General features: G+C 39.8%; 1 protein-coding gene across 1 annotated transcript in view; it reads left to right on the forward strand.

Annotated features, from left to right (window-relative positions):
- Exoc6b (exocyst complex component 6B) overlaps positions 1 to 27929 on the forward strand; it is a 456105-nt gene that overhangs the window by 308599 nt on the left and 119577 nt on the right. The window contains exon 19 of the mRNA XM_021164559.2: positions 1775 to 1916. Within this exon, the coding sequence (XP_021020218.2) occupies positions 1775 to 1916 (142 nt within the window). The remainder of the gene's footprint in view (positions 1 to 1774; positions 1917 to 27929) is intronic.

A 27929-nucleotide genomic window follows, 5' to 3' on the forward strand; every position in this document is an offset into this window, starting at 1 on the left:
GTTGGCCTAGGAAGACCGTGGCTAGAGCTTAGAACAAAGTGACTGCTGTGTTCATGAAAGTGGTTTAATGTTGAAGATGCCATCTTGAGCAATAGAGTGAGAAGTGAGCACAGGGATTCCTGGGAAGTTATGCCTAATTTTTTCACATGTGAATTGGAATATATGAGATCAGGCAAAAAAATAATATAAGTAGACACAAAGTAGCCAATGTGCAGAAGATAAGCACTTACCAGGATTCACAAAGAGGTGAGGTCTTCAGACTCAACTTTCCTCAAAACCTTCAGTAAAAACACCGAAAGAGCCGGGCGTGGTGGCGCACGCCTTTAATCCCAGCACTTGGGAGGCAGAGGCAGGTGGATTTCTGAGTTCGAGGCCAGCCTGGTCTACAAAGTGAGTGCCAGGACAGCCAGGGCTACACAGAGAAACCCTGTCTCGAAAAACCAAAAAAAAAAACACCGAAAGAGTAGTAGCAAGTTAGGGGCTAAATTAAGCCTGGGCCTAAGGTGCTTCTGTATCACAGATGATTCCAGCCTTCATATTCATATGCTGTGAAAAAGAAGAGGTGATAACTTCCTGTTTAAGGAGAGAACTTAAATGTATAGTCCGATAGAATCACATTCCATGACAGCTTTGACTGGACCCATAAACGAGGAAGTATGGTGTAGAGATGGCCAAGATTGCCACACAGAGGAAGCTCGTTGTTTCTGCTCCTGCACTTGTCTTTTCTTTCCTTTCTTTTTTTTCTTTTTCTTTTTTCTCATTGTGGTGCTGGACATGGATCCCAAGGCCTCAAACACCATTAGACAAGTCGTCTATCACTCAGCCATACCCCAGCCCCTCAGAACAGAGTTTATAGTGTACAAAAGAGTAAACTAATACTAATAATGGCCACTTTTGATGCAAAGTAGGACTGTAACTAGTGATGTCATCCAGGAGCATAAACTGTGTTTTTAATATTAGTGAATATATAAGTGCTTTGAATGCTTTTATAAAGGTAGCTAAATATTAATTTAAAATCTATTTTTAAATTACTTTAGAATATATTTATAAATCTCAATGTTTTGTGATAAAACAAAATCCACATTTATAATGACATTTCAGAGGTCTTTTTTTGCTTTGAGTTTACTGACACGTCATAGAGCAATAAGTACTGGTTTGTATCTAGAGACTATTGCTAAAATTTATAAAGATCTTTTTGGAAAAGATTTTTTTCATATTTATTTCCTCTTAATATTCTTTCTCAGTTTACTTAACATTTTGGAATATTACATCTCTACTGTTAATTTTAAAATAATATGCCTCTTAGCTCCATAGTTGAGCTTTGTGAATATAGCTTACTGTTTTAATTACCATGACTGGTAGGATTAAACCAGTATTTAATGTAATTGCTGTTAACCTATGTATTCTTCCAAAGCTATAAGATGTGAAAGTATCATGATAGAGAACCTTAAAGAAATCCTATTTGACAAATAGAATAAGTTATTTAAACTCATATCTAGGGATGTCCACAAGGTACAGTGCTTGCTTAGTGTACACCTCATGTTAACCCCAGTACCACATAACTTAGGCATGGCAGTGCCCACCTACAACATCCACATTTTGGAGGTTGAGACAGTAAGATCAAGGCTACTCGTCGCTATATAGCAAGTCTGAAGCCATCCTGGGATAGTGTGATTCTGTTGTAAATACATAAAATAAACAAATTAATAAATAGATTTTAGGTAGCATTTGGTTTTAACCCATCAACTTTATGGTTTACATGTTTGTATTTCAGGGAAAGGTGGCTCAGACAGCATGTATGTCAGCTTGCAAGCATTTAGCCACATCCTTGATGCAACTTTTGCTAGAAGCGGAAGTACGGCAGCTCACTTTGGGAGCATTACAGCAGTTCAACCTGGATGTCAGAGAATGTGAACGTAAGTCTGTGAACCATCTTTGCTTACTTGGTTTATAAACTTGCATTGTCTTTGATGTGAAAGAAACACTGAACACTTTTAAGCCTGTTGAATCAGTGTTCCTCATAGAATCAGAAAATATCTGGATGGGAAATTTATCTTGCAGGACATTTTATTTTTATTTTTATATTGATGTTTTAAAATAGGTTTTAATTGATATATAATTATATCTCCTTTCCCCTTCCTTTTCTTCCTCCAGCCCCTCCCATTTACCTTCCATTCAACCCCTTCCATGACACCTGCAACTTACAAGTTGATAGCCTCTTTTTAAATTATTGTATATATATATATATATATACGAATGTGTGTGTGTGTAAATACAATCTGCTGTGTGTATATTTTTGTTGGTGGTATTTATATGGTTTCAGAGCTTCCCACACTGTACTGGCCAACCAATGAGGGAGCTCACCCCTAGAAGAGACTAATTCTTCTCCCAACAATCACTGTGGCCTGTAGTTCACTATATAGAAGTGTGATTCCATGAGTTGTTCCCCATTCCTTCTTAATGTGGCCATTTGATATTACCATTGTTTTTGTCTTGTTTAGCTATCTGTAGGAGAAAATTTCACAGCAGACCCCTTGGTATTCTGCCTCTGGCTATCCTTCTGCTCCTTCTCCTCCATGTTCCCTGAGGCAGAGATGTATAAACAGTATTATAGGTGTATCCCTTTTGGCTGTGCTGCCATGATCTGTTGATCATTATATGCAGTTATGGTTGTCTGCAATGGTCTCCATTTGCTGTATAGAGAGGCTTCTTGAAGAGAATTGGTAGATACCGTTATCTGAAGTCTAAGGATAAGATTTAGAGTGTAGTATGCTGGTCTAACACAGAAGCAGCAAGGGTTTCTTTTCTAATGTCATTGACTTACTGACCAGGTTATTTATCTTCTTTGACATATAGAACATTTTAATAATTGCTATTCAAATAGTTCCTATATCTACATGTTTTTCGGCATTATTCCTTGGTTAATTTTTCCCTCTGGTTCCGAGCTACATTTTTTAATGCTTTGCATCTTTATCATTATTTACTGAATTCCTGAGATTTTAAATTTCACCTTGTTTGGTGTTTTAATTTAAAAGATTAAAATGACATGTAAGTCACATGGAACTGGTCGTATACGGTCAAGGGGTGCTCATTCATACAGTCTGTAGCAGCCTTTTATCTCAGCCCCCTAAGCACAATTCCAAAGCAAATCCCTTTGAAGGGCTGAGTCCAACCTGCTAGAGAGTGGAAGGCTTCCTCTTCCACTTGTTGGAAACAGTAGGTACAACTGGACCTAAACAAATTATTGTGTCTATTTGTGCTCACTCTTTTCTCCACTTGGGAAATTCCTTTCAATAAACATGTACTTTTGTGCTTTTTATGGTTTTAATCTGAAATGTCTACCACAAACTCGTTTTATTCTTCCTCAGATGGTGATGCTATCCTTTGAGACACTGAACTTGATGCTTGTAGATCACTAGGGGCAGGCTTTAAAGATTTTAGGGTGACTGTTGATTTCAGTATTTCCTGCATTCTGGTCTCCTATGAGCTGAGGAGTCTCTTCACATGCTTCTGTTGTTGTGAATGCTACCATGCTTTTCCCAATAGGCAGGATGGAAATTGAAACCTCAGATAAATTATATCTCCCTTAAATTGGTTGAGTCAGATGTTTTGGTCACAACAGTACATCACCAAGTATCCAGTGAGACATTTGCGATTTTCAGCATCTACTCTGTTTTGTTTTGTTTTTCTGTCTAGTGACTTGAATTTCCACCACTGTTTTGTTTTGTTTTGTTTTGTTTAAATGAAGTTTAAAATCCTTGACTATTGATTATATTTCCTCAAGTGGTGATTTGGAACTCAGTGTCTTGCCTATGCTAGGCAAGTGCTGTAGTACTAAGCTAGCCCCATCTCTCAAGCCTTTAATTACTTTATGTGCTTTAGATTCCCTAAACATTTTCTGTAATAAAGATATATGTATCATTTGTATAATGAAAAAAAATTACCTCTGAAAACCTTGGAGAGATATTTATATGAGTCTGCTACTATATACACCATAGATTAATGGGCAGAAGAGCACTCATTCCAGTGTTATTAAAAAGAAGCTAGACAAAACAGACATCTAGAGAATGGAGTGAGAAACTAGAAAAGAGACAGTTCCTGAAGAACTGTCATCCTCAGAGAAAGATCTATAGGAACTCACTAAGGACGGACAGATTCCAGGTCATTCTGGGAAGCAATAAAAGAAAGGGCACCTACATAAGTGTGGTTCGCTTGCTAAGTTGAAAACACACAAACTAGTCCAGGAGGCATGGCCATGGGTCTTGAGAACTCAGAGATGGTTTAGTGGATAAAGTATTTACCATGCAAGCATGAGGACCCAATTTGAACCCTTGCAACCAAAGTAAAAGCCAGGCACAGCACCATGGATCTGTAATTCCAGATCTCCTACAGCAAAATTGAAATCAGAAACAGGAGAATCCTCAGGATCTGGGAACCAGTTACGTTGGCATATGCAGTGGTCAGGGACCCCATCTCAAAAAAGAATTAGAAAGTGAGAACTGACACCTGAAGTTGTCCTTTGACCTCCACATACACACCATGGTACACATGTGACTACACTTACACATGAATATGTGTGTGTGTGTGTGTGTTTGTCATACAATTTCTTAAAAGTAAAACCATCACTTTACTTTCTTACATTTCAGAAACAGGTATAATTCTGAAGATTTCATGCAAGTATGCTAATACTCAGTAGTGAAAAACTTTTCCTAGAAGGTACCTAGTAGATGTTTTTCTAATTGGCCAAAATTCATTTACATAATTCATGTCTTAACCAGTTATTTTCTAGAAGGATAGAAGCATACCCATTGGCTAGATTAATCATAATTGATTACTGAAGCCAAGAACAAAGCCATCCTCTTGAGTTGAAGAAAGAGGGAGGGTTCTTTGTGTTAGGAGGAAAAGAGGGAAGAGGCTTAAGTTAGACTCCTGTCAGTTTCACAGGGAGGGAAGGCATGATGAGTGATAGGCAGTGATTGATGGACTCTGTCATTGTGTTTCCATAGAGCTACGAGGCACAGCAGATGGAGGGAAAAACAGTGGAGCATAAGACTGGGAAGAAGAGAAATCTTCTGGCAAGAATAGTGCAGAGTGAAAAAATGTCACATTTAGAACCTTATCCTCAAGTAGTTTGTATTTAGATGAGTTAAAGACATTTTGTGGTGTCTTCAGGTGAGTCCACTCCTCAGTGTAGGGGCAATTCTCCATTAAGAGTAAGAATGCAGAGCTCATCCTCTTAAGAGGTGGGAGCACACTGGTGTGTTAACTATGTCCAAGAAGTTTCCAGTTCTCAAGAGCCAGTATTTTGGCAGGAAGGCCATGTCATATTGTAGTAGCTTCAGAGTTAATTAAAGTGCAGGATCTGACTGTCCTGCTAATAAAACTAGCATCAACATTCAACTTGACTACTTGTGAGAGTTTGAATGGCAATCATCACCATAGGCTGATGGTTGAATATTTGGTCCCCATTTGGTGGAACTGTTTGGGAATGATTAGGAGGTATGGCATTGTTGGAGGAAGTGTGTGTCTTGGGGTGAGTTTAGACATTTCAAAACCCTATGCCATTCCCATTTAGCCCTCCCTACTTGGTGATTGAGGCTCAAGATATAAACAGTCAGCCACTGGCCCAGCACCACACCTGCCTGCCTGCCATGTTTTTAGCCATCATGGACTCTAGTCAACCTTTGGAAACTGAAAGTCCCAAGTAAGTTCTTTCTTCTATAAGCTACGTTGGTTAAATTCTCTTATCACACCAATAGGAAAGTAACCAAGACACTATTGAAGGGCCTGACAGTTTTACTGAAACTTAGTATCAGCACTTACCTGGAGACTAACCATTGCATGGCCTGACACCTTACTAATAAACCCAGCATCTGTCATGAAAATCTCTTCTATATATTGAAGAGCCCCTGAGCTTCACAGACTGAGGATTTAACATTTCATTTCTGACTGGCAGTAATTTATCTGTCAAGAAAACTTTCCATGGACATTTATTTCAGTTAAAAAGAAATTCTATTCTGTGCCTTTCCCTATACCACCCCCTTCATTTTTTACTTTGGATGCTCAATGGTCTATAAAAAAATCTTAAAGAATTGATACATAAAATTCAAATAGTTAGACAGAGGCGTATAAAAGCAGCCCAGTGACAAGTTAATTAGCACTTACATCTTCCTACCCACTGGTTTATGTGAGAGATAGTTTCTGCTTTTTGTCTGTGAGTCCTTGGAGGAAGTGTCTAAGTTCTGAAAGAAAATGTGGACATGATGGAATGTGACTGTGCACCGAAGGACTCTTAAGGCCTGTGCTGCCATTTTCATAGATCCAGAGCACAGAGAGGAGTTGGTCATGCTAGTATGAGCTGAGATACTCTGCTAGGATAGTGTTATCTTAGTAAGCTTGACAAAATAGATACCTTTTTTCTCTTTCTTTTAGATTGCACACTGGAAAATTGGTTAGTGTTTTACAATTTATTTATAAAATGAGAATAATGCCTAATATTGTAAGGATGAAGCTAGGGTTAAATAAACTAATACATGAAGGGGCTTTTTTCACTGGATGGTAAATGCTGTGTTACCTCAATTATCATCTTCATATCAGGAGTAGCAGTAAGCCTAGATCCTGTCATTTGGAAAGTCTTCTGCAGATGGTGTGAATGTTATCTAGAGTTTGAGACTCATATAAATGTGAAGTTGCTGTTTAGTTTAATATAAAAGTTAACTTATGCTTCTTGGTAATTGTCTTCAAAACTTCTTGGGTTGTTCTGGAAGTTATGATCCATAACTGATGACTGTCTACTTCCCAGCTTGATGGTTTTGTAAGAAATCACCCAGTAGCTTCACTGTTTCCTAAAGTAGTAACCACTGCCTAGGTTGTTAACCTCTGAAAGGTGTGATACTGAACTGATTCATACTGGCAGGCCATCCAACCAAGTACCTGTAATGTAGAGTTATTAAGAATGTATGACTGTACTTTTTTTTAAAATTTAAGATATATTTATATATAATATTTAATATAATTAAAATAATATTATTTTATTTCTGTATTTTAAAATTTTAATAGTGACCTCTGGGTTTTTCTAATGTATACAGATTTCATCTTGCATTTCTGTATTAGTTACTTTCCATTTTGTGCTCATCAAATACCTGATAAGAAGCAACTAAATGGAGGAAAGGCTTATTTTGACTTACAGTTTGACGTGATATAGTCCATAGTAGGGGAAGGTGTGGCAGCACGAGTTTGAGGCTTCTGGCCACATTGCATCAGAAGTAGGAAGCAGAGGGGTAGATGGATGTCGGGCCAGGCTATCAGATCTCAAGCCTCCTCCCATTCCCAGAAACTCTGGTTCCAGCAAGGCTCCATGGCTTTCCTTATCAGTGCTCCAACACGAGAGCCACAATAGTCTGCAGCACTGTGATCTGAGATGTGGTGTTAGAAGTTAATCCAGTAACCTGACCTGATTCAACAAAATGTATGTGGAGCTCCAGCTCTGCAAGTACTGTGCTGGACACTGGCTGAGAGCAGATGTTGTAGACTTCAGAGACGATGGTTAATTGATTAGATTTGTGTTTCTAGGAGGAACTTTGATGTTCCAAGATGTTGAAAGTAGTCCAAAGACTATTTTAACTCCTAGTGGAGGGGATATGGGTCTGAAACAATAGCTTATTTAACCTCCCTAAGCAGTATCCTGGAAATACAAAATTCCTGTATGTTGTCATACAAAGTCAAGTGGATAGATGTAAAACTATTGAAGTGATTTGGTTTTTCTCTTTTACAATGATCATTTCCTTATCTATATGTCTATATATTTTATTTTCCATTTTTCTGTTGTGTATTCAATTTCCTAAATTAATGATTTAAAACATCAAAAACACCAAATAATGAAACCAAATGTATGTTACATAACTATCATTTTACTGTAACCCACTATTTCCCATAAGCTTTTCCATATGATTATCTATCAAGAAGTTAACAAAATCAATACATTACTGTGAATTATCTTAGTGTGCTTGTTTGTTTTGCTTTGTTATCTTGATTTTCGATGCCTGGCTAAGCTTGGCTTTGGCTTACTACTGAAAAAACACAAGGTCCCATAGTCTTCCACATCATCACTCTTACACTAATAATCCTTAATCTGCAATCCAGGGTGTCAATGTGGAGACTCTTCCTAATCTCAAAGGCAACATTAACACAAAGTTAAGATCTCAGTGAACCTCTTGTGATATAAGAACAACAGAAAACTACTTGTCATTTCTGCACTCTACTGGAAAGATGAAATTTCTTTCTAACTTCCTAAACAATTCATTTGGCTGCAGTATCAGTCACCAGGAGCTCCTACAAAGTTTTAACTATTTTCATCTCTTCATATATATCCACTAAATTAATGTGTTCAAGTCTTTGTCTCAAGTGAAATAGTCACTGTGTGCTAGTTAGGCAGACTTTAATGAGCCTGCTTATTTCTGGTCATTCTACTGGATGTTAGGGATCATGGATCCTTTGTAGAGAGATCCTTCTGAACTGCAGGCACTTAGCCCAACTATGTGCTGATTGCTGTAACTGTGCCCATTTTAAGTTTTCTCCACTACATGTATATAGCTGCCCTTGGCTTGTTTCTCTTCAGTCACTCTTCCCAAGAGTGTCTGAGCTTGACTTATGACCTAACTTGTATATTCCTAATGTGAGGAAGTGGAGAGAGAGAACCTCGGAGAACCTAGCAGAAGCAGAGAAAGCATGGATGTTGTCCATGTTGCCTCCTTCATCTACAGCCTCCGATGCTTGTGTTATGTGAAGAGAGTTCCTTAAATCACAGCTGTGCCAGATATAGGGCCAAATCTGCCTCAGCCAACCAAGCAAACAAGGAAAGTGACTATTAGCTTGTACCATAAATCAAGCCTGTACAGTTGGATGTTCTACAGTAATTAAGTTGTCAATCAAAATGATGTTAAGTCATGCAGAATGCATAAGCACCCAGTTTCCCCTGTTTTCTGCTCTGGTTCCCAAGACAACACATATTTCCTTCAAGATATATTCTTTCTTACTTTGCTTATTATCCCAAAGCACTTCAGTTTGGATCCTGGTCACAGGACAAAATGTCTACGAGACAGTAAAGAAGAATAGTGCTTCTCTTCTCTGGCAAGGACAACACAAGGCAAAAAACCTTGTTGGGGAGGCCAAAAGTTCAAGAAGCCGTGATAGCTCAGTCCCTGTGCATTGGTCAAGAGAACATGGCAAGTTTGTAAAGGCAGCTCAAGCTGGGTTCTTCACTTCATGCTCTTGGGCTTTAGCTACTCTGCTAGTTAGCTGCAGGCCATCACGGGGCTCCTTAGATTTTGCTGTCATAATTCTCTTCAGTTTCTTCATGTAGACATTTCTTTTTGGTTTTTCGAGACAGAGTTTCTCTGTATAGCCTGGCTGTCCTGGAACTCACTCTGTAGACCAGGCTGGCCTCGAACTCAAAACTCCTTCTGCCTCTGCCTCCTAAGTGCTGGGATTAAAGGCTTGCGCCACCACTGCCCAGCTAGTGTAGACATTTCTAGAAAGAGCCAAGATTGACTGTTTTGATTATAAGCTGTCCTGTAATATTAAAAACAACCACATGACTCACATTCCTCTGCAGCTCTGTCTGCGATCACTACTAGCCAACTTCAGATACTCTACTTTCTCTTTTGCAAACTCATTCCCCAATCACAATGTCTTTGATGTATTATTAGATATACTTATTAATATGTGTTATTAGTCACTGTGCTGTGATGCCAAAAGACCTGAACAGTGTATAAAGCACAATAATGTGTTTAAGATTCCTGAGCATTGAAGGTCAAGATCAAGATGCCAAAGGGTTTGACTCTGCTTCCAGCATGGCCAGGATGAGCCTCCCCAGTGTTCTCTGGTCCATTCATGGGGTCATTGAGCCCATGCCTAAGGACTAAACCCTCAGCTTCATGCTTTTGCTCAATGGCTTAGTCTCAGCAAATATGCAGGCACACAGTAGGGAGCTGCACAGCAAGGAGCCCACTTGAATTTGGGGCAGTTCCAGATTAGAGGAGTGTATGCTTTACCATATAAATGTCATAGAGGTCAGGAAAATAGCAGGCTGTACATTATGTAAGCCAAGGATCCTGTTTGTCCTCTCTATCCTGGCTCTTACATACCTAGTATAGTGTCTGATACTTAGTACTTGAAGGATAAATGATTGTTGAATTTGCTAAAACTGATATAGGTAACAACTACAGTTTCTAGCTCACTTCTTCCTGCTGCAAGATTGGGGGTGAACAGAGATAAGTAGTCCCTGTTCACCCCCAACATTATGTGATGTGAAGAGTGGGACAAAGAGGACATGACTTGAATACCAAGTTCTATAAGTTGGTGGGTGGTTCTTTTAGTGCCCATGCCCTGACATTCTCCCTTGTGGGTTAAAAGGCCACCCTTTCTCTTAACAGGCAGTTCTCAATATGCCAGCTACACTGTGCTTAAGAATTAGAATTCAGCCAGACAGAACAGATTGTCTTTGATTCTTAGGTGTGCAGTTCAGTAGGTGGGTCATACTCATTCCTCTAGACCCAAAGTGATCCTTTGTGAGAGTGACTGAGTGATTCCCATTCTAGAAGGTAGCCTTCACATTGTTCCTGCCTTCATCCTCACTGAGAGTCCTGGCCTAAAACCCATTCGCTTCAGTTTTGCTACCAACTAGCTATGTGGTCTTGGGTATCCATCGCTTATGTTTGGACTTTGGGCTCTACTTTTATAGGATGGGAAATTCACATTAGATTATTTCCAAGATAGATTTATTATGAGGGGAAACTATGTGGATTTTTTTTTAATTTCTGCAAAGAATTGTCAGGATTAGAGAAGATGAGGGGGTGTGAAGCATTTTGTAGATCATGTATATAAATATTTCTAATTACTAAATATTTAGTATGTTGACAAAAATTTTGGTATAGATACACGTGATGCCCTGCCCTGTAGGAGAATAGACTTAGAAAGCAAGCTTCCAGTGATCCTGGAGCAGTTTTAAGTTCAGTGGCCAGTGGCACAAGGTCAGAATTTTTTGTTTGTTTTTTCCTTTCCTCATGACCTTACATGTAATTTTTTAAGAAGGGAAAATTTGCTTTATATTGTTTGTCTTTGGATAATGATGGGTCAGAGCAGTCAAATCATCAACATGGCTGTACTTTATACCCTGGTGGAGGTGTCTGTATTGTGGGTGAGATCAGAATTGCCACAAAGACATGTTGGTTAAGCAGTCCTGAATCTCAGATGACACTACAGAGCTGATTTTCTTAGGACACTTAGGGTTCGGTACATGCATGGAGAGAAACAGATTTAAGAATAAGAAGTTTGCTTTCTGTGAAATTAAGTAAATCTTGGAAATGCTCCTCTAGCTGACAGCATCACTTTGTGCGATGAGCAGTTGCTTCTCCACACAGTCTGCTTTAACCCTTCCTCCAGAAGATGCTTTGGAAATCACAGCTGAAGTGTTTTTCCTTCTTCACCTACTAAAATAGAGTAAGGTTTGCAGAGAGCCAAGTGGCTAAAATTTACACCCAGTTCAGATTTAACCCCCATTTACCAGGTTAATAATAATTAAGAGAGGCCCCTTTTATTAAAGAAAGAGCTTGGAGATGCAAAATCTGTTCAGTAGCCTGCTGGGACATCCAGTGTGTTTCAGTACCATTAATTCCAACCCCGTTAGCTGCTATCCTCAGCATCACCATGCAAATTATAATTCAGAAATGCACATTCTCTTTCTGCCCTCTTCCATCAGAGAAATATGAAGGTCAGAAGATTGACGATGATCTTCAAGTTTGTACGCAGAGAGATAAACTTGTTTTTCTAATTTGCTATGTGCTGCACATGTGAAGATCTAAGGGTAATTAGTTGTTATTGCTTTAACATGATGAAGACAATAACTTCTCCATAAGAAAAGCTCCATGGTTAATAAATTTTGTCTCTGGTTGATTGACTGGTTAATGGAATCAGAAAAGTATTTTATGTCTGTGCTTTACAATACTGCTTCACTCCCTACTAGGAAGGTTTATAGCTGGTCTTTGTTTTGTTTTTTTTATCATTTGTTCCCCCCCCCCCAGTTTATTCTGTATTATTTCTAATTCTCATTTTAATTAGTACATGTGCAGAAACGTAAAAAGTGGAGCAAACCGTGAGGCTGGTGATGGTGTTTATATACAACCTGTATCAGTTCAGATTCTCTGTCACTCCCTGTGTTGTGGTTTTACATTGGCTGTTTTATGTCAAAATCAGAACTTTTAACGTAAGTGCAGTGGAAATGCAACACAATAGAGTGAAATGGTTCTAACACTGACATCAGTTTTCTTAGCTGTGTAATTTTTAATCAGCTGCTGCAAGCACTTCTTTGGAAACCTGGGCTGTTTGGGTCCCACCTGCCTCATGAGGTCCTGCTGGAAGCCTTTGTTTGCCTTTATGGCTTGCTCTTGCAGTACTTTTATGGTTTATCTTTCTTAGCCATGTGAGCCCAAATAGAAGGCCTCCTTGCCATTAAAATGGCTATGTCATTTCTCTTTGACTGTGGGTGATGGACCCCGTGCCCTCTGGCAAGGCCCGGCTCAGACATGGGTCACTGAGTAGTGCCCACTCAGCACTTATTTTGGTTTTGGGATGAAGTTCCTTGAATTCCAGGAGATAAGGCCGTCTTTGTTTCTCTGAGTCCACTGCCAGACACCCAGCCACTTGATCGTAGATGCTGGCAACCTGAGCAGTGGGGGCAGGCGGCCTGTTCTCCCTCAGCATGGCCTGAGGTGCCATCCTGTCAAGAAAATGGAGATGGATTGTCCTGCTCTAACCTCATCATATGTCACTGTCAAGCATGCTGCTGCCTTCCAAAGATGGGCCAGCATAGACAAAGTACCTTTTCTGGTGGCAGATGTTACCTTGGATTGCTTGTGGGATATTAGTGATGAAGGAGTACAAAGGGCCCGTGCATGAAAGGTCTTAATTCCCCAGTAAGTTTTTTATGTATGGGCTCTCCACGGACCTGCACGTTTGGCTGGCTGTTGGGCCTCTGGGTCATCATCTCATCTCTGAAGGTAGTGGCTGGTTCCTCTGTGAAATCGTTTAGATATTTTCTTCTTGTTTTCATGAAAGGCTTCATGAGGCAGACAGATAGTAGCAGTGCAGAGTCACTTAGGCCACTGAGAGGTGCCAGGCAGCCATCTTCCTGCTTTATGGTCTGAAGAAGGATGGGCAGAATTTTAAAAGTTTGTCATGTGATTATGTGGCAGTTTATGCTACATTGGTCTTGATGTTACTTCTTTTATTCTCTGCATCTCTTAGCTAAGCACTCTCAGTTTTCAGTCCTCAGTTTTTCTCAAATTTGAGACTGTTTATACTTTGAACATGTCAGATACTAGAAAGTTTACATCATGCCAGTTCAAAAAAGAGATAGCAGGCACATTACGTTTGTGGCCACTTTCCTATCATGTGGTCCTGCATTGGCTAAAGCACATTGGCTTATATTTTGGAGATTATAATGATGATCGATTTCTCAATACTTGTCACTGTTTTTTAAATAAATTAAAAGTAATTACTTAAAAATTTTACAAATGTAGCTGGAAAGCAGCCAAGAGTTTTCACTAAAATGCCATTGAACAATAGCGCATCTGAGCCATCTTAGCCAGGATGCTTGCCTGCTCCAGAGAGAACCAGGGACTCCTGTGCAGACTTCCTTTTTGCTGAAACTGTCTTTGCTTGGTGCTTGTAGCCTTCCACCAAGCCATGTGTAACTTCTTCCTCAGTCCAGAATTGTCTTGTGTGGAGCAGACCACTCCCCCAAGAATGTCTGGTGTGTCCCTGTTCTTATTGTCTCCCTGTGATTATGTGGCAGTTTATGCTGTGTGTGTTTTCTTTGGCTTCACACGATGTTGTTAGGGCTAATATCAACCATTACTTATTTTAATTGGGCTGTTTTATAATGGGAGAGCATATTAAATACCAGATCTTTTTTTTGAAAAATTACTTTAATTATAGAAACTGTGTGTGTGTGTGTGTGTGTGTGTGTGTGTGTGTGTGTGTGTGTGTGTGTGTGTTTGGTTGTTTTATTTTGTTTCATTTGTTGTTTTTTACTTTGTCTTTGGAACTAGGAAACTAACTGAATACCTAGGTTTACCAAGCAAATGCTCTAGTAACGTTACAATCTGTGGCTTTTCAGGGGACCAATACTTACTATGTTTTGCAGCAATGTATCCATGTGTAAGATAGTGGATGTAGAATTTGTAAGAGATTTTTAAAAGGAAATATTGTCCTGCCTTTCCATTGTTCTAGGTCTCAGCATTTAATGATCTCCTTTCAGGTCTGCTGTGTCATTGCATCATCAGGTTAGTGTGCCACTGATGGTTCCCCTCTGGTGTCCCTTAAACAGTTTCTCTCTGTGTGTCTCTCTGTGTCTCTCTGTCTGTCTGCCTCTATCTATCTATCTACCTATCTATCTATCTATCTATCTATCACCTATCTCTATCTCCCTGTGTGTAGTAAACAACCTTAGGATTTTCTTTTTTATATTCTTAGATTAGAAGTTATACAATATTAAGAAAATATCATCACTAAGTTTTTTACTTAGAAAAGTGAAATTTCCAGACATAAATCATTGTGTAGAACTTTTAGAGTACTGCCCATAATGTTTCATAGTTGTGTGTAACCTGGATTTTGCTACTATTTTCTACTGCTCTCCTGGTCAGAAGAAGTAGGAATAGTAGGATCGATGGTTAGATCAGTATATCATTTGCCTGTGTTGTTTCTTTGGTTTTTGTTTTGTTTTGTTTTGTTTTTCTTATTTTTATTTTTGTCTCCAAGAGGATGGTTCCACCCCCACCCCCCCATCCCCCTTCAGGCCAACCCAGTGCCTGGGGCCTCAAGTCTATCTCTCCCTGTTTTGTTTTGTTTTGTTTTGTTTTGTTTTGTTTTGTTTTGTTTTGTTTTGTTTTTTGAGAAAGGGTTTCTCTGTATAGCCCTGGCTGTCCTGGAACTCACTCTGTAGACCAGGCTGGCCTAGAACTCAGAAATCCACCTGCCTCTGCCTCCTGAGTGCTGGGATGCTGGGATTAAAGGCATGCATCACCACTGCCCAGCAGACCTCAAGTCTTCTCCCACTGATGCCAGAATAGGCAGACCTCTGCTGTTATTTGTCAGGGGCCTTAGACTAGCTCATGTATGCTGCCTGGCTGGTAGCTCAGTGTCTGAGAGATCCTGGGGGAGGGGAGGCCCAGGTTAGTTGAGACTGCTGGTCCTCCTATGGGGTCACCGTCCTCTCAGCTTCTTCCAGCCTTTCCCTCATTCAACCACAGGGCTCTCTGGCTTCTGTCCTTTGGTTGGGAGTAAGCATCTGCATGTGATTCTTTCAGCAGCTTGTTGGGCCTCTTGAAGCACAGCCATGCTAGGGTCCTGTCTGTAAGCATACCATAGCATCAGTATCACTGTCAGGCCTTGGAGTTTCCCCTTGAGATGGATCCTAAGTTGGGCCAGTCACTGGACCTCTTTTTCCTCAGTATCTTCTCCATTTTTGTCCCTGCAGTTCTTTTAGACAGGAATGATTCTGGGTTTAATCATTGAGTAGTGGTGAATTTTTAAGTCTCCATCTCTGCCTTAGACCTTCTATTCACTTAGTGCTCTGCATGGGCTGGGATAGAATGTGTAGTTATACTAGATGACTGTCAGTTATCCCTTTACCTAGAAGGAGGTTCTTTGGGGAATTTGATGGGCAAAAGACTGATGGGCAGTGGTATGAACAAACTGAGAGGAAAATAAAAGCTTACTATATTAAACAAGTTTGTTATAGCTACAAGATGACTAAAATGAAGTCAGGTAGCTGGAGGGGGTGATACAACCCTTAGTTATTATAAATCTTGTAAGACTTAGTACCAACTGGGTACTGGATTCTAAGACCCTGAGAACTGTCACTTTACATATGAGACTGACATGACAGTATTTCAGTTTTCAAATACCACTGTGAAAATGAAGAAAAATGCAGAAGTGAGTGTTGGACCTGAAACAGAGCTACTTATAAGTAGGCTTATCAGTTAAAGCCAACAGGCCATCTGGGTCAAGTTTGAATTTCAAATAAACAACAGGTATTTTTTTCTAGTATAAGTTGTATCTCCTGGACCAGAAAGAACTGTTTCTGGTTTTAGTGTTGAAGTACTTGTAATATGATGATCTGTTTTAAGAGTGAGAGCTAAGTCTAAACACAATATTGATTTGTTTCATGGGCACCTTATGTAGAAGCTAAAGGAGTCTTTATACAGTATTTTTTGATGCAGCCGAATTTTAACTTAAGCTATCATGTGAAGACACATGTGTACTCTTTCACTAAATTATTAGCAACCAGAAACATTCAAATTTCTGAAGATACCAGATTTCCTCTGTTCTAGTTAGGAGTTTTGCATGAATGTGTCCTAAATGATGAAGAATCCTTGCACAGGTTCTGAGGCCTGCAACACACTGTATTAGCGAGAATGGCACCGAAGACTTAAGAATGAGCATGTTCTGAAGTCTCATTATAGAAACCAGAGTTCCTAGAGTTGGTTGAATACATGCACCATAAAGAAACTGAGTAGGTAAATGTCCTCAGGCCTTTGTGACCCCAGACTGTTGGTGGCCATGCTGTCCTCCCTTACATTTTAAATAACACCAAGTATTTTATATAAGGGACCAAGCGCAGAGAAAGCATTCTTCACTTTTCTGTAGCATCAATAAAATGTGTGTGATGCCCTGACATTCTTTCTGTCCTCTCATTCTGAATAATGCACTTTTTAAGGAAATGCAGCTCCTTAGTGTTGTGTTTACCTAATCCCAACAATCAGACTGCCTGAGGCCTGCCCTTCCCTCTGACTCACCGGAGTCTCTGTCACATGTCTCCTGTCAAGGGATGGAAACAAGATGTAGCTTCATCCCCCGTTCTGGCAACTAACCAGGAGGAAGGGCGAGGTTCTCCACTCTCCCTACAAAAGGATTTTTGAGGGCTTTTTCAGCAAGGACCATTTTAAAGACAGAAGTGCCTTTAATACTTGAATTGCTCATTCATCTCCTATGCTTCCTACTACTTAAGGCTGTCCTTAAAAAGGACCAGTCTGTTGTGGGAAGAACTTGCTTGTATACCTTTTTCTTCAACCTTAAATGCTTCCTAAGTGCTATTGCCTCTGCCTGGAGTGTCTGGAGAGCTAATGTCTCCCACCTCTCCAGGGCACCTGCACTGCTCAGCCACCTCTGGCCCCTCACTAAAAGCTTCCAGCCCAGAACATTTGGATCGCTGGCAGAGATTTTTATCTTCTTGTCGGTGTTTTTATGTTGTTCTTTGTTTATTTGTTTTTATTTGCCTGATGTAGGAAGGAAAAAAGAGAAAAAGTAAACTGTCATCTTAAATGAAGCCCTGTGCTGGTTTCATGCTCAAATGCAGCACCCGACTTCTGAAAATAAACTTACTAGCCATGGATGAGGAGGGGGCCCACTGCCCCACTTAGAGCATTTAATATGGGTGTGGGTCATTGTAGTAATACCTGACATTCAATTTCTCCAGCAACTCTCAATCCCAACTAATTCTAAAACTAGGCATGAAATGAAGAGTGAGAACTAAAAGGCATGAGGAAATACTAAGTCCCTTTAGGAAAGACAGAGACCCACTTCCTGTAACATCTCAAAAATGATCTCTGGCAGCTAAATCTTTAAGCATTTTCATTCGTTGGAGGAAATGCTGTTGTCTGCTTGTTTCCAAGTCTGTTTTCATATTGCTTTTGCTAGAAGAACTGTGGTTACAATCTCAATGTTAAACATGAACATGCTATCCAAATGTTCTGTGCTTAATCTGGATGGTGTTTGTGTTCTGACAAGAATTCTCTTAATGAAGCTGGGTGGCTCACCAGGAAGTGCAATTTAGCAGAAGTTAACACACACCCTAGACAGCAGCAAGAATTAACACACAGCAGTAAAAGCTAACACACACCCCACAGACCAACGGCAATTTTTGCAGGACTGCCTGGCTTTACACTCTAGTAGTAAGTCAGTCCTCCCTCATTCACTCGTGCTTCTTCCAGCTGACCACAATTGCAAGGATCCCCTGAAAGCCTCCCAAGTTTGATAAGCTCTTGGAACACACTGGAAGTTCTGTACTGCTTAGAATTACAGCTTTCTCATAGAGACTACAACTTAGAAATAGGCCAACAGAGAAAGTGCAAAGACCTGATTAGGTGAAAGTGTGTGTAGCTCTTCCTTGGACTTGCTTTATAGACCTAGCTCTTCCTTCAGCAATCAGTGTTTTACTAGGAAGCCACACTGAACCTCAGTGTCCATAATTCCTCTTTGGGTTTCCCTGCATAGGCACATGTGTTTTAAAAAATTACCCACATGATTGAAGTCAACCTATAGTCCTGTTTTTTCTCCCTAGAACTCTGGGGAGGACTGAAAGCACTTTGGAAAATCAAGTGGTCTTTTGACATAGACAATGCTCCACTTAAAACTCACCAAGAGCACATGAGTCATGGCTTTGGGTTTTTGTTTGTTTGTTTGTTTGTTTGTTCTTTGTTTGTTTTTCCACAAACTCAATTGCTATCAAAATGAATTCATTTTGAATGTCAAAAGACACTACTATCACTAGAAAATAAAAGAGCTTTGAAACTCTATATTGTAGAAATTGGGGTCAAAGGCAAGTTTGATGTTACTGCTATGATATGAGATCCAAGAACTTCATTGGCTAGCAAGGGCAGGAAGCGCAGTTACCTTCAATGATAAAGTTTATGTGTTTGGGCATGAATTAGAGAATGCAGTCTGTGGACGTTCACATAGCTATGAAAGGTAAATCAAAGACGCATTATCTGCTTCCTTTGTGGAAAGAGCTGTGCTGATTTCTTCTAAACTTTCTGTTCCAACACGGGGAGCATCCCAAGAAAAACCCACCTTAATTATTTCTCTGGTGTCCAACTTTTCCTAGGAGGTGGGCTTGCCATTTTTTAAATTCTTCTCTCATATACTATATCCCAAACACAGTTTCACCTCCCTCCACTCTTCCCAGTTTCCCCTCTACCTCCCCTCTTCCCCAGATTTACTCCTCCATTTCCCTTCAGAAAACAGCAGGACCTGCAGAGATATCTATCTGCTGAGCATGGCAGAACAAGATACAATATGACTAGGTACAAACCCTCACATCAGAGTTGGGCAAGGCAACCCAGTAGGAGGAAAGGGGCCTCAAAAGCAGACAAATGAATTAGAGATACCCCATTCCCACTGTACCAAGCTAGCAACCATGGCATATATGCAGCGGACCTAGCACAGACCCACATGGGCTTCCTAACTGCTGCTTACTCAGCATTGGTCACGAACTCTTCTTAAGTGTGTTGTCACTATCATAAACTACCTGGGAATAATCAACTTAAAGGATAAAGGGTTTATGTTGGCTCATGGTTTCAGAAGTTTGAGAGTATTGCCATATGATTCCATTGCTTTCAGGCGTGTGACAAGCCAGGGTCATCATGGAAATTATATGATGAAGGAAAACTGTTCACTTCATAGCAGCCATGAAGAAGGCAAGAGGAGGGAGGATGGGCCTAGGGGCAAGGCATATCCTTAATGGTATATCCCCAGTAACACGCTTCCTTCTGCTAGGCCCTACATTCTAATAGACAGTTCAGGTATGAAATAATCAATAGAAAATCAACTGAAGAGGTCAATGCCCTCATGATCTAACTACCTATTAGTAGAGCTGTTTGTTAGAGACACAGATTTCAACACATAAGACTTTCTGGCTAGTTGTTTCATATTCACTTACAATGATACTTTTTTTTGAGACTTCTCTTTCCTTCTTTTCCTTTCCATATTACTGTTTATCTCACACTATCTTGACCTCTGCGAGCCTTGGCTGGCCTGAAAGTGATCTAGTCTCCCAAGTGTTGGGATTGCAGGTGTGACCGTCCATGACCAACTTGAGATTCTCAGTGATCATCCTTTATCTTATATTATTCTCCTGTGGAACACTTTGCAGTTGTAGCTCAAAATAGTTACTTGGCTTGAAAAACAAAGGCAGAGAGCTCGGTTTAGAAGTGTGTGTCATTCAAAAATCATCACTGTTGCTGATCATTTTCAGTGTTTTCATAGAAAAATATAAACTATGTACAGAAAGCCAAAGTAGAATGGAGCGAGAAGAACCTAGGAACGTGTAGAGAGGAAGGACTGGAGAGAGCTAACATAAGTTTTCCTACAGACACATGGAAGAATAAACCATGTACCTCAGTCATGATCTAACAGTGCAAATTTACAGCTCCATATTCTGAGAGAAATTCCTTCTTCTGGAAACTGAATAGATCTGTCAGCCATGCTCTGAATGTTTGCCGTCTCCAACTTCATACATAAAAATCCTAACCCAAAGGAATTAGAAAGTAGAACCTCAACCCTGCCATTGGGACATAAGGATGGATAGGCACAGAGAGATCAAGGTTTCCCAGCAGGGTCCCCAGAGAGCTCCTTTGCCCTTTCATCCTGCAAGTGCATGGTAAGAAGGCTGTCTGTACCACAGGGCAGGCCCCTGCTGTATCCTGAGTCTGCCGAGGCATGGTGTTGGACTAGCCAGCTTCTAGAACTGCTTCTATTGCCTATCTCTACACTTTATGAACTTTGTCACACTGGCATGTATGTAGTTGGGACAGAAGCAGACGTCAGTTTTGCCAGGCGTTCACCTCAGCTCTGGAGCCAGGCTAATGCAGAAGCTGTTCTGTTGCTCTGACGTTTTGCTGGGCTGCTCTCCTGCTTCACTGTCTGGTCATTGTTCATGCACTTCATTCTGTTTGCATTTGTTACAGTTAGGGTCTAGAGCTGCGTCGCCTAGTATTGCAGCTCCCAGCATAAGTGGGAACATCAAACCATGGCTAGTCAGAGATGAGAAGTACTGAAGGTATCAAATACCAAATTTGAAAAACATAAAGATCTCAATTTGGAAAAGTACTGATTTCATTATAAATTGCATTACATACATTGAATTAGACTAGATTCATTCTTTATTTTAAAAATTAGTTTTATTACATTCTTTTTCTGATGAATCTACTAGACAAAATTAGTAGGAGCTCAGATTTCTATTTATTGATTTTCTGTAGAATCAATTTTACTATTATGTTAAATGGTCTACAGAATCCCTCTTAATGTTAAATTTTAGAGGGTCGTGGGTTTGGGAATGTGTTCATACAGCAAAATAATCAGCCCTGAGCAAACACATGGCTGAGATTAAGTCCTTAAGAGCACAGTTAAAAATATCAAGGATATAAAGTTACGACTTAAACGCAGTCTCTCTCATCTCTCAGGAAGCCTACCCTTTTCATGGCCGACCTTCAACTTCTCTAAGATCATACACAGAAGCACTGTTGATTACTAATTTACAAAGGCCTCTTTTCACCCTAATTTAGAAAGGTCCAATGTGAAATTTGCCCACATTTCATCAAATCATGAAGCATTAAGAAACTGCAGTAGAAAATGACTATCTTCTCTAGATTTGTGATTTCTTTTTCTTTTCTTTTCTTTTTTTCTTTTTTTTTTTAAGATTTTCCTTGCTGCTCATGTAAATGAGAAAGAATATACAGTATGTATAAAAGGAACAGGTAACATGAACATTTGTCGTTAGACATTCCAGGGTGGGAGATACATGTTGAAATAATAGAGGGGTTGGATTTTAATGGTTTCCCTGACTTAACCTTCTTGGCCTCAGTTTTTCATCTGTGGGAAGTTCTCAGCCGTTACACGGACTCCTTTCATCTTTCCAGATTTTAGGGTTGTAAGTTTAAGACCTAGGACATCACCAGTAATCCTGACTGTTATTTGTCTATGGACTATTAAGGGCAAATCCAGCACCATGTAATATGTCATGCATGGTCATAGCCTTCCTTAATCCACATCCCTTTATAAGAACCGATCCAATACAAAGTTTATTAAGTTAACTTTAGTGGTGTTTCCTCTAGGAAAGGATAGCACTTAATCTCTGTTATGGTACCCAGTTGCCTGGACTCTAAGATCTGAAAAGAACTTGGCATCTCCTTCCTTTACATCTTAAAACAAAATTGTTCTAGTTTGCTTTATGAGAGCTAATCTATGAGTTTCCTTATTTTTTCCTGATTATTCTGTATTTCATAAGACATGAAGTTGGCTTCTCCATTTTTTCTGAATTGGTTCCTGTTGGGATGGTCTATGTACAAGAGTGAAAGTGTCTTCAGCCTCTTGCTTCTGTAGCATCCTGAATGCAGCTTGGCTGAATAAAATCTGTTGATTAAGCACCTACATGAAAGACCCTTCATTCTGAGGCTATGTCTAATTTATAAAGGTTAATTGCTAATTAACTAAAAGGCCTTGTCTATCTGTCCTAGTACTCATTTATTGTTTAGAACAAATGAAGTTGAGAAAATTGAACTTCACTTTTGAATCTATTTGGAGAACTGGTTTGGAGTTTCCTATCAGTTTTAATCATATTTCCTTCAGAGGAACACTGGGGGTAAATTATAATTAATCTTACTGTCCTCCATTGTTAACAAAAAAGGTATAGACTTTATTGTTTCAAGCACTTATAGATGATCAGCAAAGTCTGTTGGGCATCATAGAAAGCACACCTTGTGCCCCAGCAAGGAGTCCCTTCTGCACTGCTAATGCTGTACAGCCTATTAACATTCGCTGTAAGTAGTGTACCCACACATCCTTACCACCTGAAATCCGTATTTGACATTTGGGGTCATCCTTGGGGCTATAGATTCTGTGTTGGGATAAATGCATAACAACATGTATCTACCATTGTCATGTCATAGGGAGCAGTTTGCCCTCTGGAGGTTCTCTATCTTTCACCTATGCATCCCTCCCATCCTCCTGTCTGGCATCACTTTTCCCTTGTCCAAAATGTCATGGAGTTAGAAGCATTCAGCACACAGCCTCTGAAGATTGATTTCTTCCATGCAGTAGCATGCATGTAAGGTTCCACCATGTTTTGTTTTATTTGTTTGATTTTTCAAGACAGCATTTCTCTATATAGCCCTTGCTGTCCTGGAACTCACTCTGTAGACCAGGCTGGCCTCAAACTCAGAAATCTGCCTCCCTCTGCCTCCCAAGTGCTGGGATTAAAGGCTTGTGCCACCACTGCCCAACTGATAACCCATTTCTTTTAACACGAAATAGCAATCCATTGATAAAATATAACAGTTCATCTATTTACCCGCTGAAGAGCATTGTGGTTATTGCCAAACTTTAGCGGTCTTAAAGTATACTGCTCTAAGCATCTAACTTCTGATTTTTGTATAAATAACAGCTTCAATTCATTCGATGAAACACTAGCTTATATATCTCAGTTTCATTTTTGTTGTGTGGTAAGTATGAGCAGAAGCAACTGAAGGAGGGGTTTTCTCCACAGCTAGATGTTCTTATTAGTGAGGAAGGTATGATGGCAACACAGGATACTGAGAGATCTTTATACACATGCAGGAAACAAGAACTAGACGTTGGGTAAAGGCTCTAAACTCAAAGTCTACCCCAGTGACGGAAGTGATGTACTGTCTTCACCAAGGCTTTACTTCCTAGAGGTTCCACGGCCTCCCCAAACAGTGACATTACCTGGCGACTAATTGTTCAAGTAATTGTTCATTTCATATTCAGGCAACCACAGCATACAATTTCTAGGTCATCTCATACAAACACATTTAGATGCTATAGGAAGCAACATCAATCTGTCTCCTCACTTAAAAAGAGTTGCTACTGGAAAACCAGTCTATTGTGTTTCTGAGCTCTACAGTCTGTTTGGGCACCCAGGCTGTACCTGAACACTGGTTAATTTTCATCAGTTTATTTTTAGCTTAATAGCAACTTCCATCTCCAGTTCACAGCCCAAAGGCAGGCAGCCATGAGCTTTTTCTCATACCGGTTAGCTGTTTGGAGCCAGAGCAAAGGTGCTGCTACAGTAGTATTATGCTTTGATGCAAAGATTCAAAGCAGAGCTATGACCATTGTAAGTTTCTCTTAGTCTTGTGAAGTAATGTTTCCATAAGATTTAATAGATTGGTGTGTTTTCTTTAGTTCAATTTTGTTTTCATTTTACACTTTTGGAATCAAAGGTCAAAGAAGAGATCTCATCTGTAATCCCATCTTTATCCACATATAGGAAACAAGATCTAGTAGTTGGATGGGACTATAAGCTAATAGACTTTGGTATTGGAACAAACATTAAGGAAATGGCCATTTAAATGGATGGAACACAGGGCCCCTAATGAAGGAGCTAGAGAAAGTACCCAAGGAGCTAAAGGGTCTGCAGCCCTATAGGAGGAACAGCAATATGAAGTAACCAGTACCCCCAGAGCTGTGTCTCTAGTTGCATATGTAGCAGAGGATGGCCTAGTTGGCCATCAATGGAAGGAGAGGCCCTTGGTATTGCGAAGATTCTATGTCCAGTACAGGGGAATGCCAGGGCCAGGAAGTTGGAGTGGGTGGGTTGTGGAGCAGGACGAGGGGAGGGTATAGGGGGCTTTGGGGATAGCATTTGAAATGTAAATGAAGAAAATATCTAATTTAAAAAAAAAGAAGAAGAAAAATGTAACTACGTAATTGGGGAAAATAGAAAGTAACCAGGTAGCCCAGAAAAAGCACAGACTCGCAAAAACAGAGGTCTAATTAACATATCAGTTAACTCTTGACCCCAAAATTAACAAAACAGAAAAAAATATCATAAAGAATAATGAAGAATTATCAATTTTAGCAAAGTGAGAAATCAACATTCTTCAGTTACCATCTCGTTAGGTTCCAGTGTCTAGAGTCAGAAACTGTAAGGTATGAAGAAACAAGCACAGGAGCCCTCAGTAAGAAGCGGACTCAGGAGCTATTTCTCAAAGGCCTGATCCAAACACGTGTGCTCAGTCAGGCCTTAAAACACTTGTTCCAGAGATGTGCAGAGAAACATAAAGGCAATAGTGTGAGCAAAAATGCAGTTACCAGTACAGAGAGAAAGCAAGAGAAAAAACTGAGTTTGATAGCTAAAAAAAAGAAAAAAAGAAAAACCTAACCAAAACAGAAAATTCACTGCAAGGAAGTCAGCAGAAGTATGAAAGAACTGGTAACCATGAAGATAGAACAGAAAGAATTGAAGAAGAGTGAGCAGAGCCCAGGAGGATCTGTCCACAGAAGTCTCCCAGAGAGCGGTGTGTCCACAGAAGTTTCCTGGTTCTTTTGTATCTCAGTGTCCTCTGTAATGTTTGCTGTTTTGTTAACGATTTTTATTTTCACTCTCTCCTCCAACTTTAGCTAAGGGTTTAATTTTCTTTATCTTGAAAAAAATCTTATGTTTTATCCATCTTTTAAAATTATTTTCTACTATTTATTTCTAAGTTTCATTTCCTCTTTTCTTCTAGTTTTGATTTCGTTGTCCTGTTTCTAGTTTCTGTAGGTGCAACTTATTCGGTGAGATGATTCTTTTTGGTCTGATAGCGGGACCTCTCCCGGTCACCAGACACAGGGAATATCCTTTTCATCTCTTTAGTCTGTTCATCTTTAAAAGCTAAAGTGAATCTCTAACACCCAGCATGTTGGTTCCTTTGTCTTTGATTGCCAAGTTTAATCTGTTTACATATTAAGTAATCCTGCCATATAAGTACTGCCTTAGCCATTCTCGTGTGGATTTATTGTTTTACAATTCATGGGTTTATCTCTTTTGTTTTGCTGTGCTCCTTGCTGATGTGTTCTGATGTTTTCCTTTGAGCACATGACTCTTCTTAATGATTTTTGTGTTTTGAGGCAGGGTTTCATGTAACTCAGGTTGGCCTTGAATTCCCTATGCAGTAGAGGGCAACCTTGAAATTGTACAGCTGACCCACTTACTCCCATCTGAGTGTTGTTCTGGGATTAAAGGTCACGCATGCATCATTAATTTCAAGTGGAACCTGCTAGTTGGTTTTATTTTGAGGTTGCCATAAAACATTTAGTAGTTGTGGTGTTCAGTCTCAGAGTACTAACAACTTCAATCTCATAGTAATACTTTCACTTCTCCACTCCTTTTGTTTTTCTGTGACTGTCACTCATTTTTATAGTTCTGCATTCACTGATAGATAACCGAAGGTATAACAATAATGTTTGTAACTTTTACATCCGATTTGAAGAGTTGTGCGTGCCTCGGTCACAGCCTCAGGGCCTGACTCTTACTCTACATGCTAGTGAGCTCCACATCCTGTATTCTTCATGCTGTTTGTGAATGCTTCTTGTTCCTCAGAATTTTCTTAGACAGATATCATGTTGATTGGCTCCTTCTCTCTTTGTATGGGAACATCGTTTTTATTTCTGAAGAATACCTTTCCAAAATTTTGGATTTTAAATTGATGTTTTTATCTTCTGTTTTACCTTTGAGCACAATGAGTATATCACCCTCCTGTTTCTTAGCTTGTAAGGTTTTTGTTGAAAAAGTCCATTTTGACTACAGACTTTAGCTTTTATATGACCAGTCTCTCAAATCTGATCTTGTCTTTTTTTAAAATAGAATATTTTTAAAAATACTTTATTTATGTGCATGGGTGTTTGACTTGCATTGATATCCATACACTGTGTGTATATACTGCCCGTTAATACCAAAAGAGGGCTTTGTATCCACTGTAACTGAAGTTACAGATAGTTATGAGCTGTCTCATGTAGGTGGTTGGGACTAGAACCCAGGTCCTCTGGAAGAGCAGCCTGTGCTTCTAACCACTGAGCCATCTCTCCAGCCCTGATCTTGGCATTTGATCTTCCTCTTGAACTGGTCTGAGATAGTGTTTGTGCTCCATACTTCTGGATATCCATATGCTTCCTAAGATATAAACATTTTGGACAGTATTTCTTTAACCTCTCTGACCATTTGCCCCTTTTTGTGACTCTTGTACTTTGTTCATTTTCCTTAATTTTTTACCTTTATCCCTCTGTCTGGTCAGATTAGATGTTACATTTTTCTGTCTCCTTATCTTGCTCTTTCATAGTCCACCCTGCAAGTGATGGCTCCTGAGTTGTTCATTTCTGCCCTGTTGGTCTTCAGTCTCCATCCTCTTACTTAGTTCTTTTTGGTTCTCTTTATGTTTTCAATTTTTAAATTAATTTTCTCATTTTCCTGGTGTATTGTTTTTCTAATTCTATCTAGTTTTATATCTGTCTCTGCCTATCATTTAGCTTTTTAAAGATGATTGAATTCTTTTGCGAGCAGTTTGAAGACCTCCATTGTGTGGATCAGTTATGAACAGTGTTTTTGTTTCCTTTGATACTGCTGTATTTGCCCTTTTGCTGTTGTTTCTGGGTAGCTCTGCATTGGTGTCTGTACATTTGAAGGAACATACATTTGTTTTTGTCTCTAAGGACTGTTTCATACAGACAGACTTTTCTATTTGTGCTTCTATAACAATATACCTGAGACTGGTAACTTATAAACAAAAGAAATGTATTTCTCACAGTTCTGGAGTCTGAAAGGTCCAAGATTCAGACAGTAGCAGGTTGGGTTGTCTGGAACTGCCCTGGGCTTTGGAGGTAGCACCTTGCTTCTGCATGCTCTGGAGGGAGGAATCCTGTTCTCGTGTTGAATAAAGCAGGGCAGATTCTCAGGCTCTTTTGCAAGGGCACCTAATCTCATTCATAAGGGCAGAATGTGACTCAGCAGTCACCCGTTATTTATTTCTTTAGACTCTGGGGATTAAGTTCAGGGCCTTGCAGATAATAAGCATGCACGCCAATGAGCTACTCTCCATCACTGTAGTCATTGTTAAATAGTCACACTCCTACATGCCACTGTATGGGGAGGAACCTTCAGCATCAGTCACAGAGGGAGCAGAAAGCATGTGACTAAGGAAGTGACTGTGCAGGCCAGAGCAACCTACATGCTTCACACTTGGGTCATAGCTAGAGGTTTGGAGTCTTGTGGTCACTGGGTGGCCTTGACTGTCATAAGGACTCTAATATGTTTTAGA

Source organism: Mus caroli, unplaced genomic scaffold, assembly GCF_978045245.1.
Source record: "Mus caroli unplaced genomic scaffold, Mus_caroli_1 scaffold_7, whole genome shotgun sequence".
NCBI classification, from domain to species: Eukaryota; Metazoa; Chordata; class Mammalia; order Rodentia; family Muridae; genus Mus; species Mus caroli.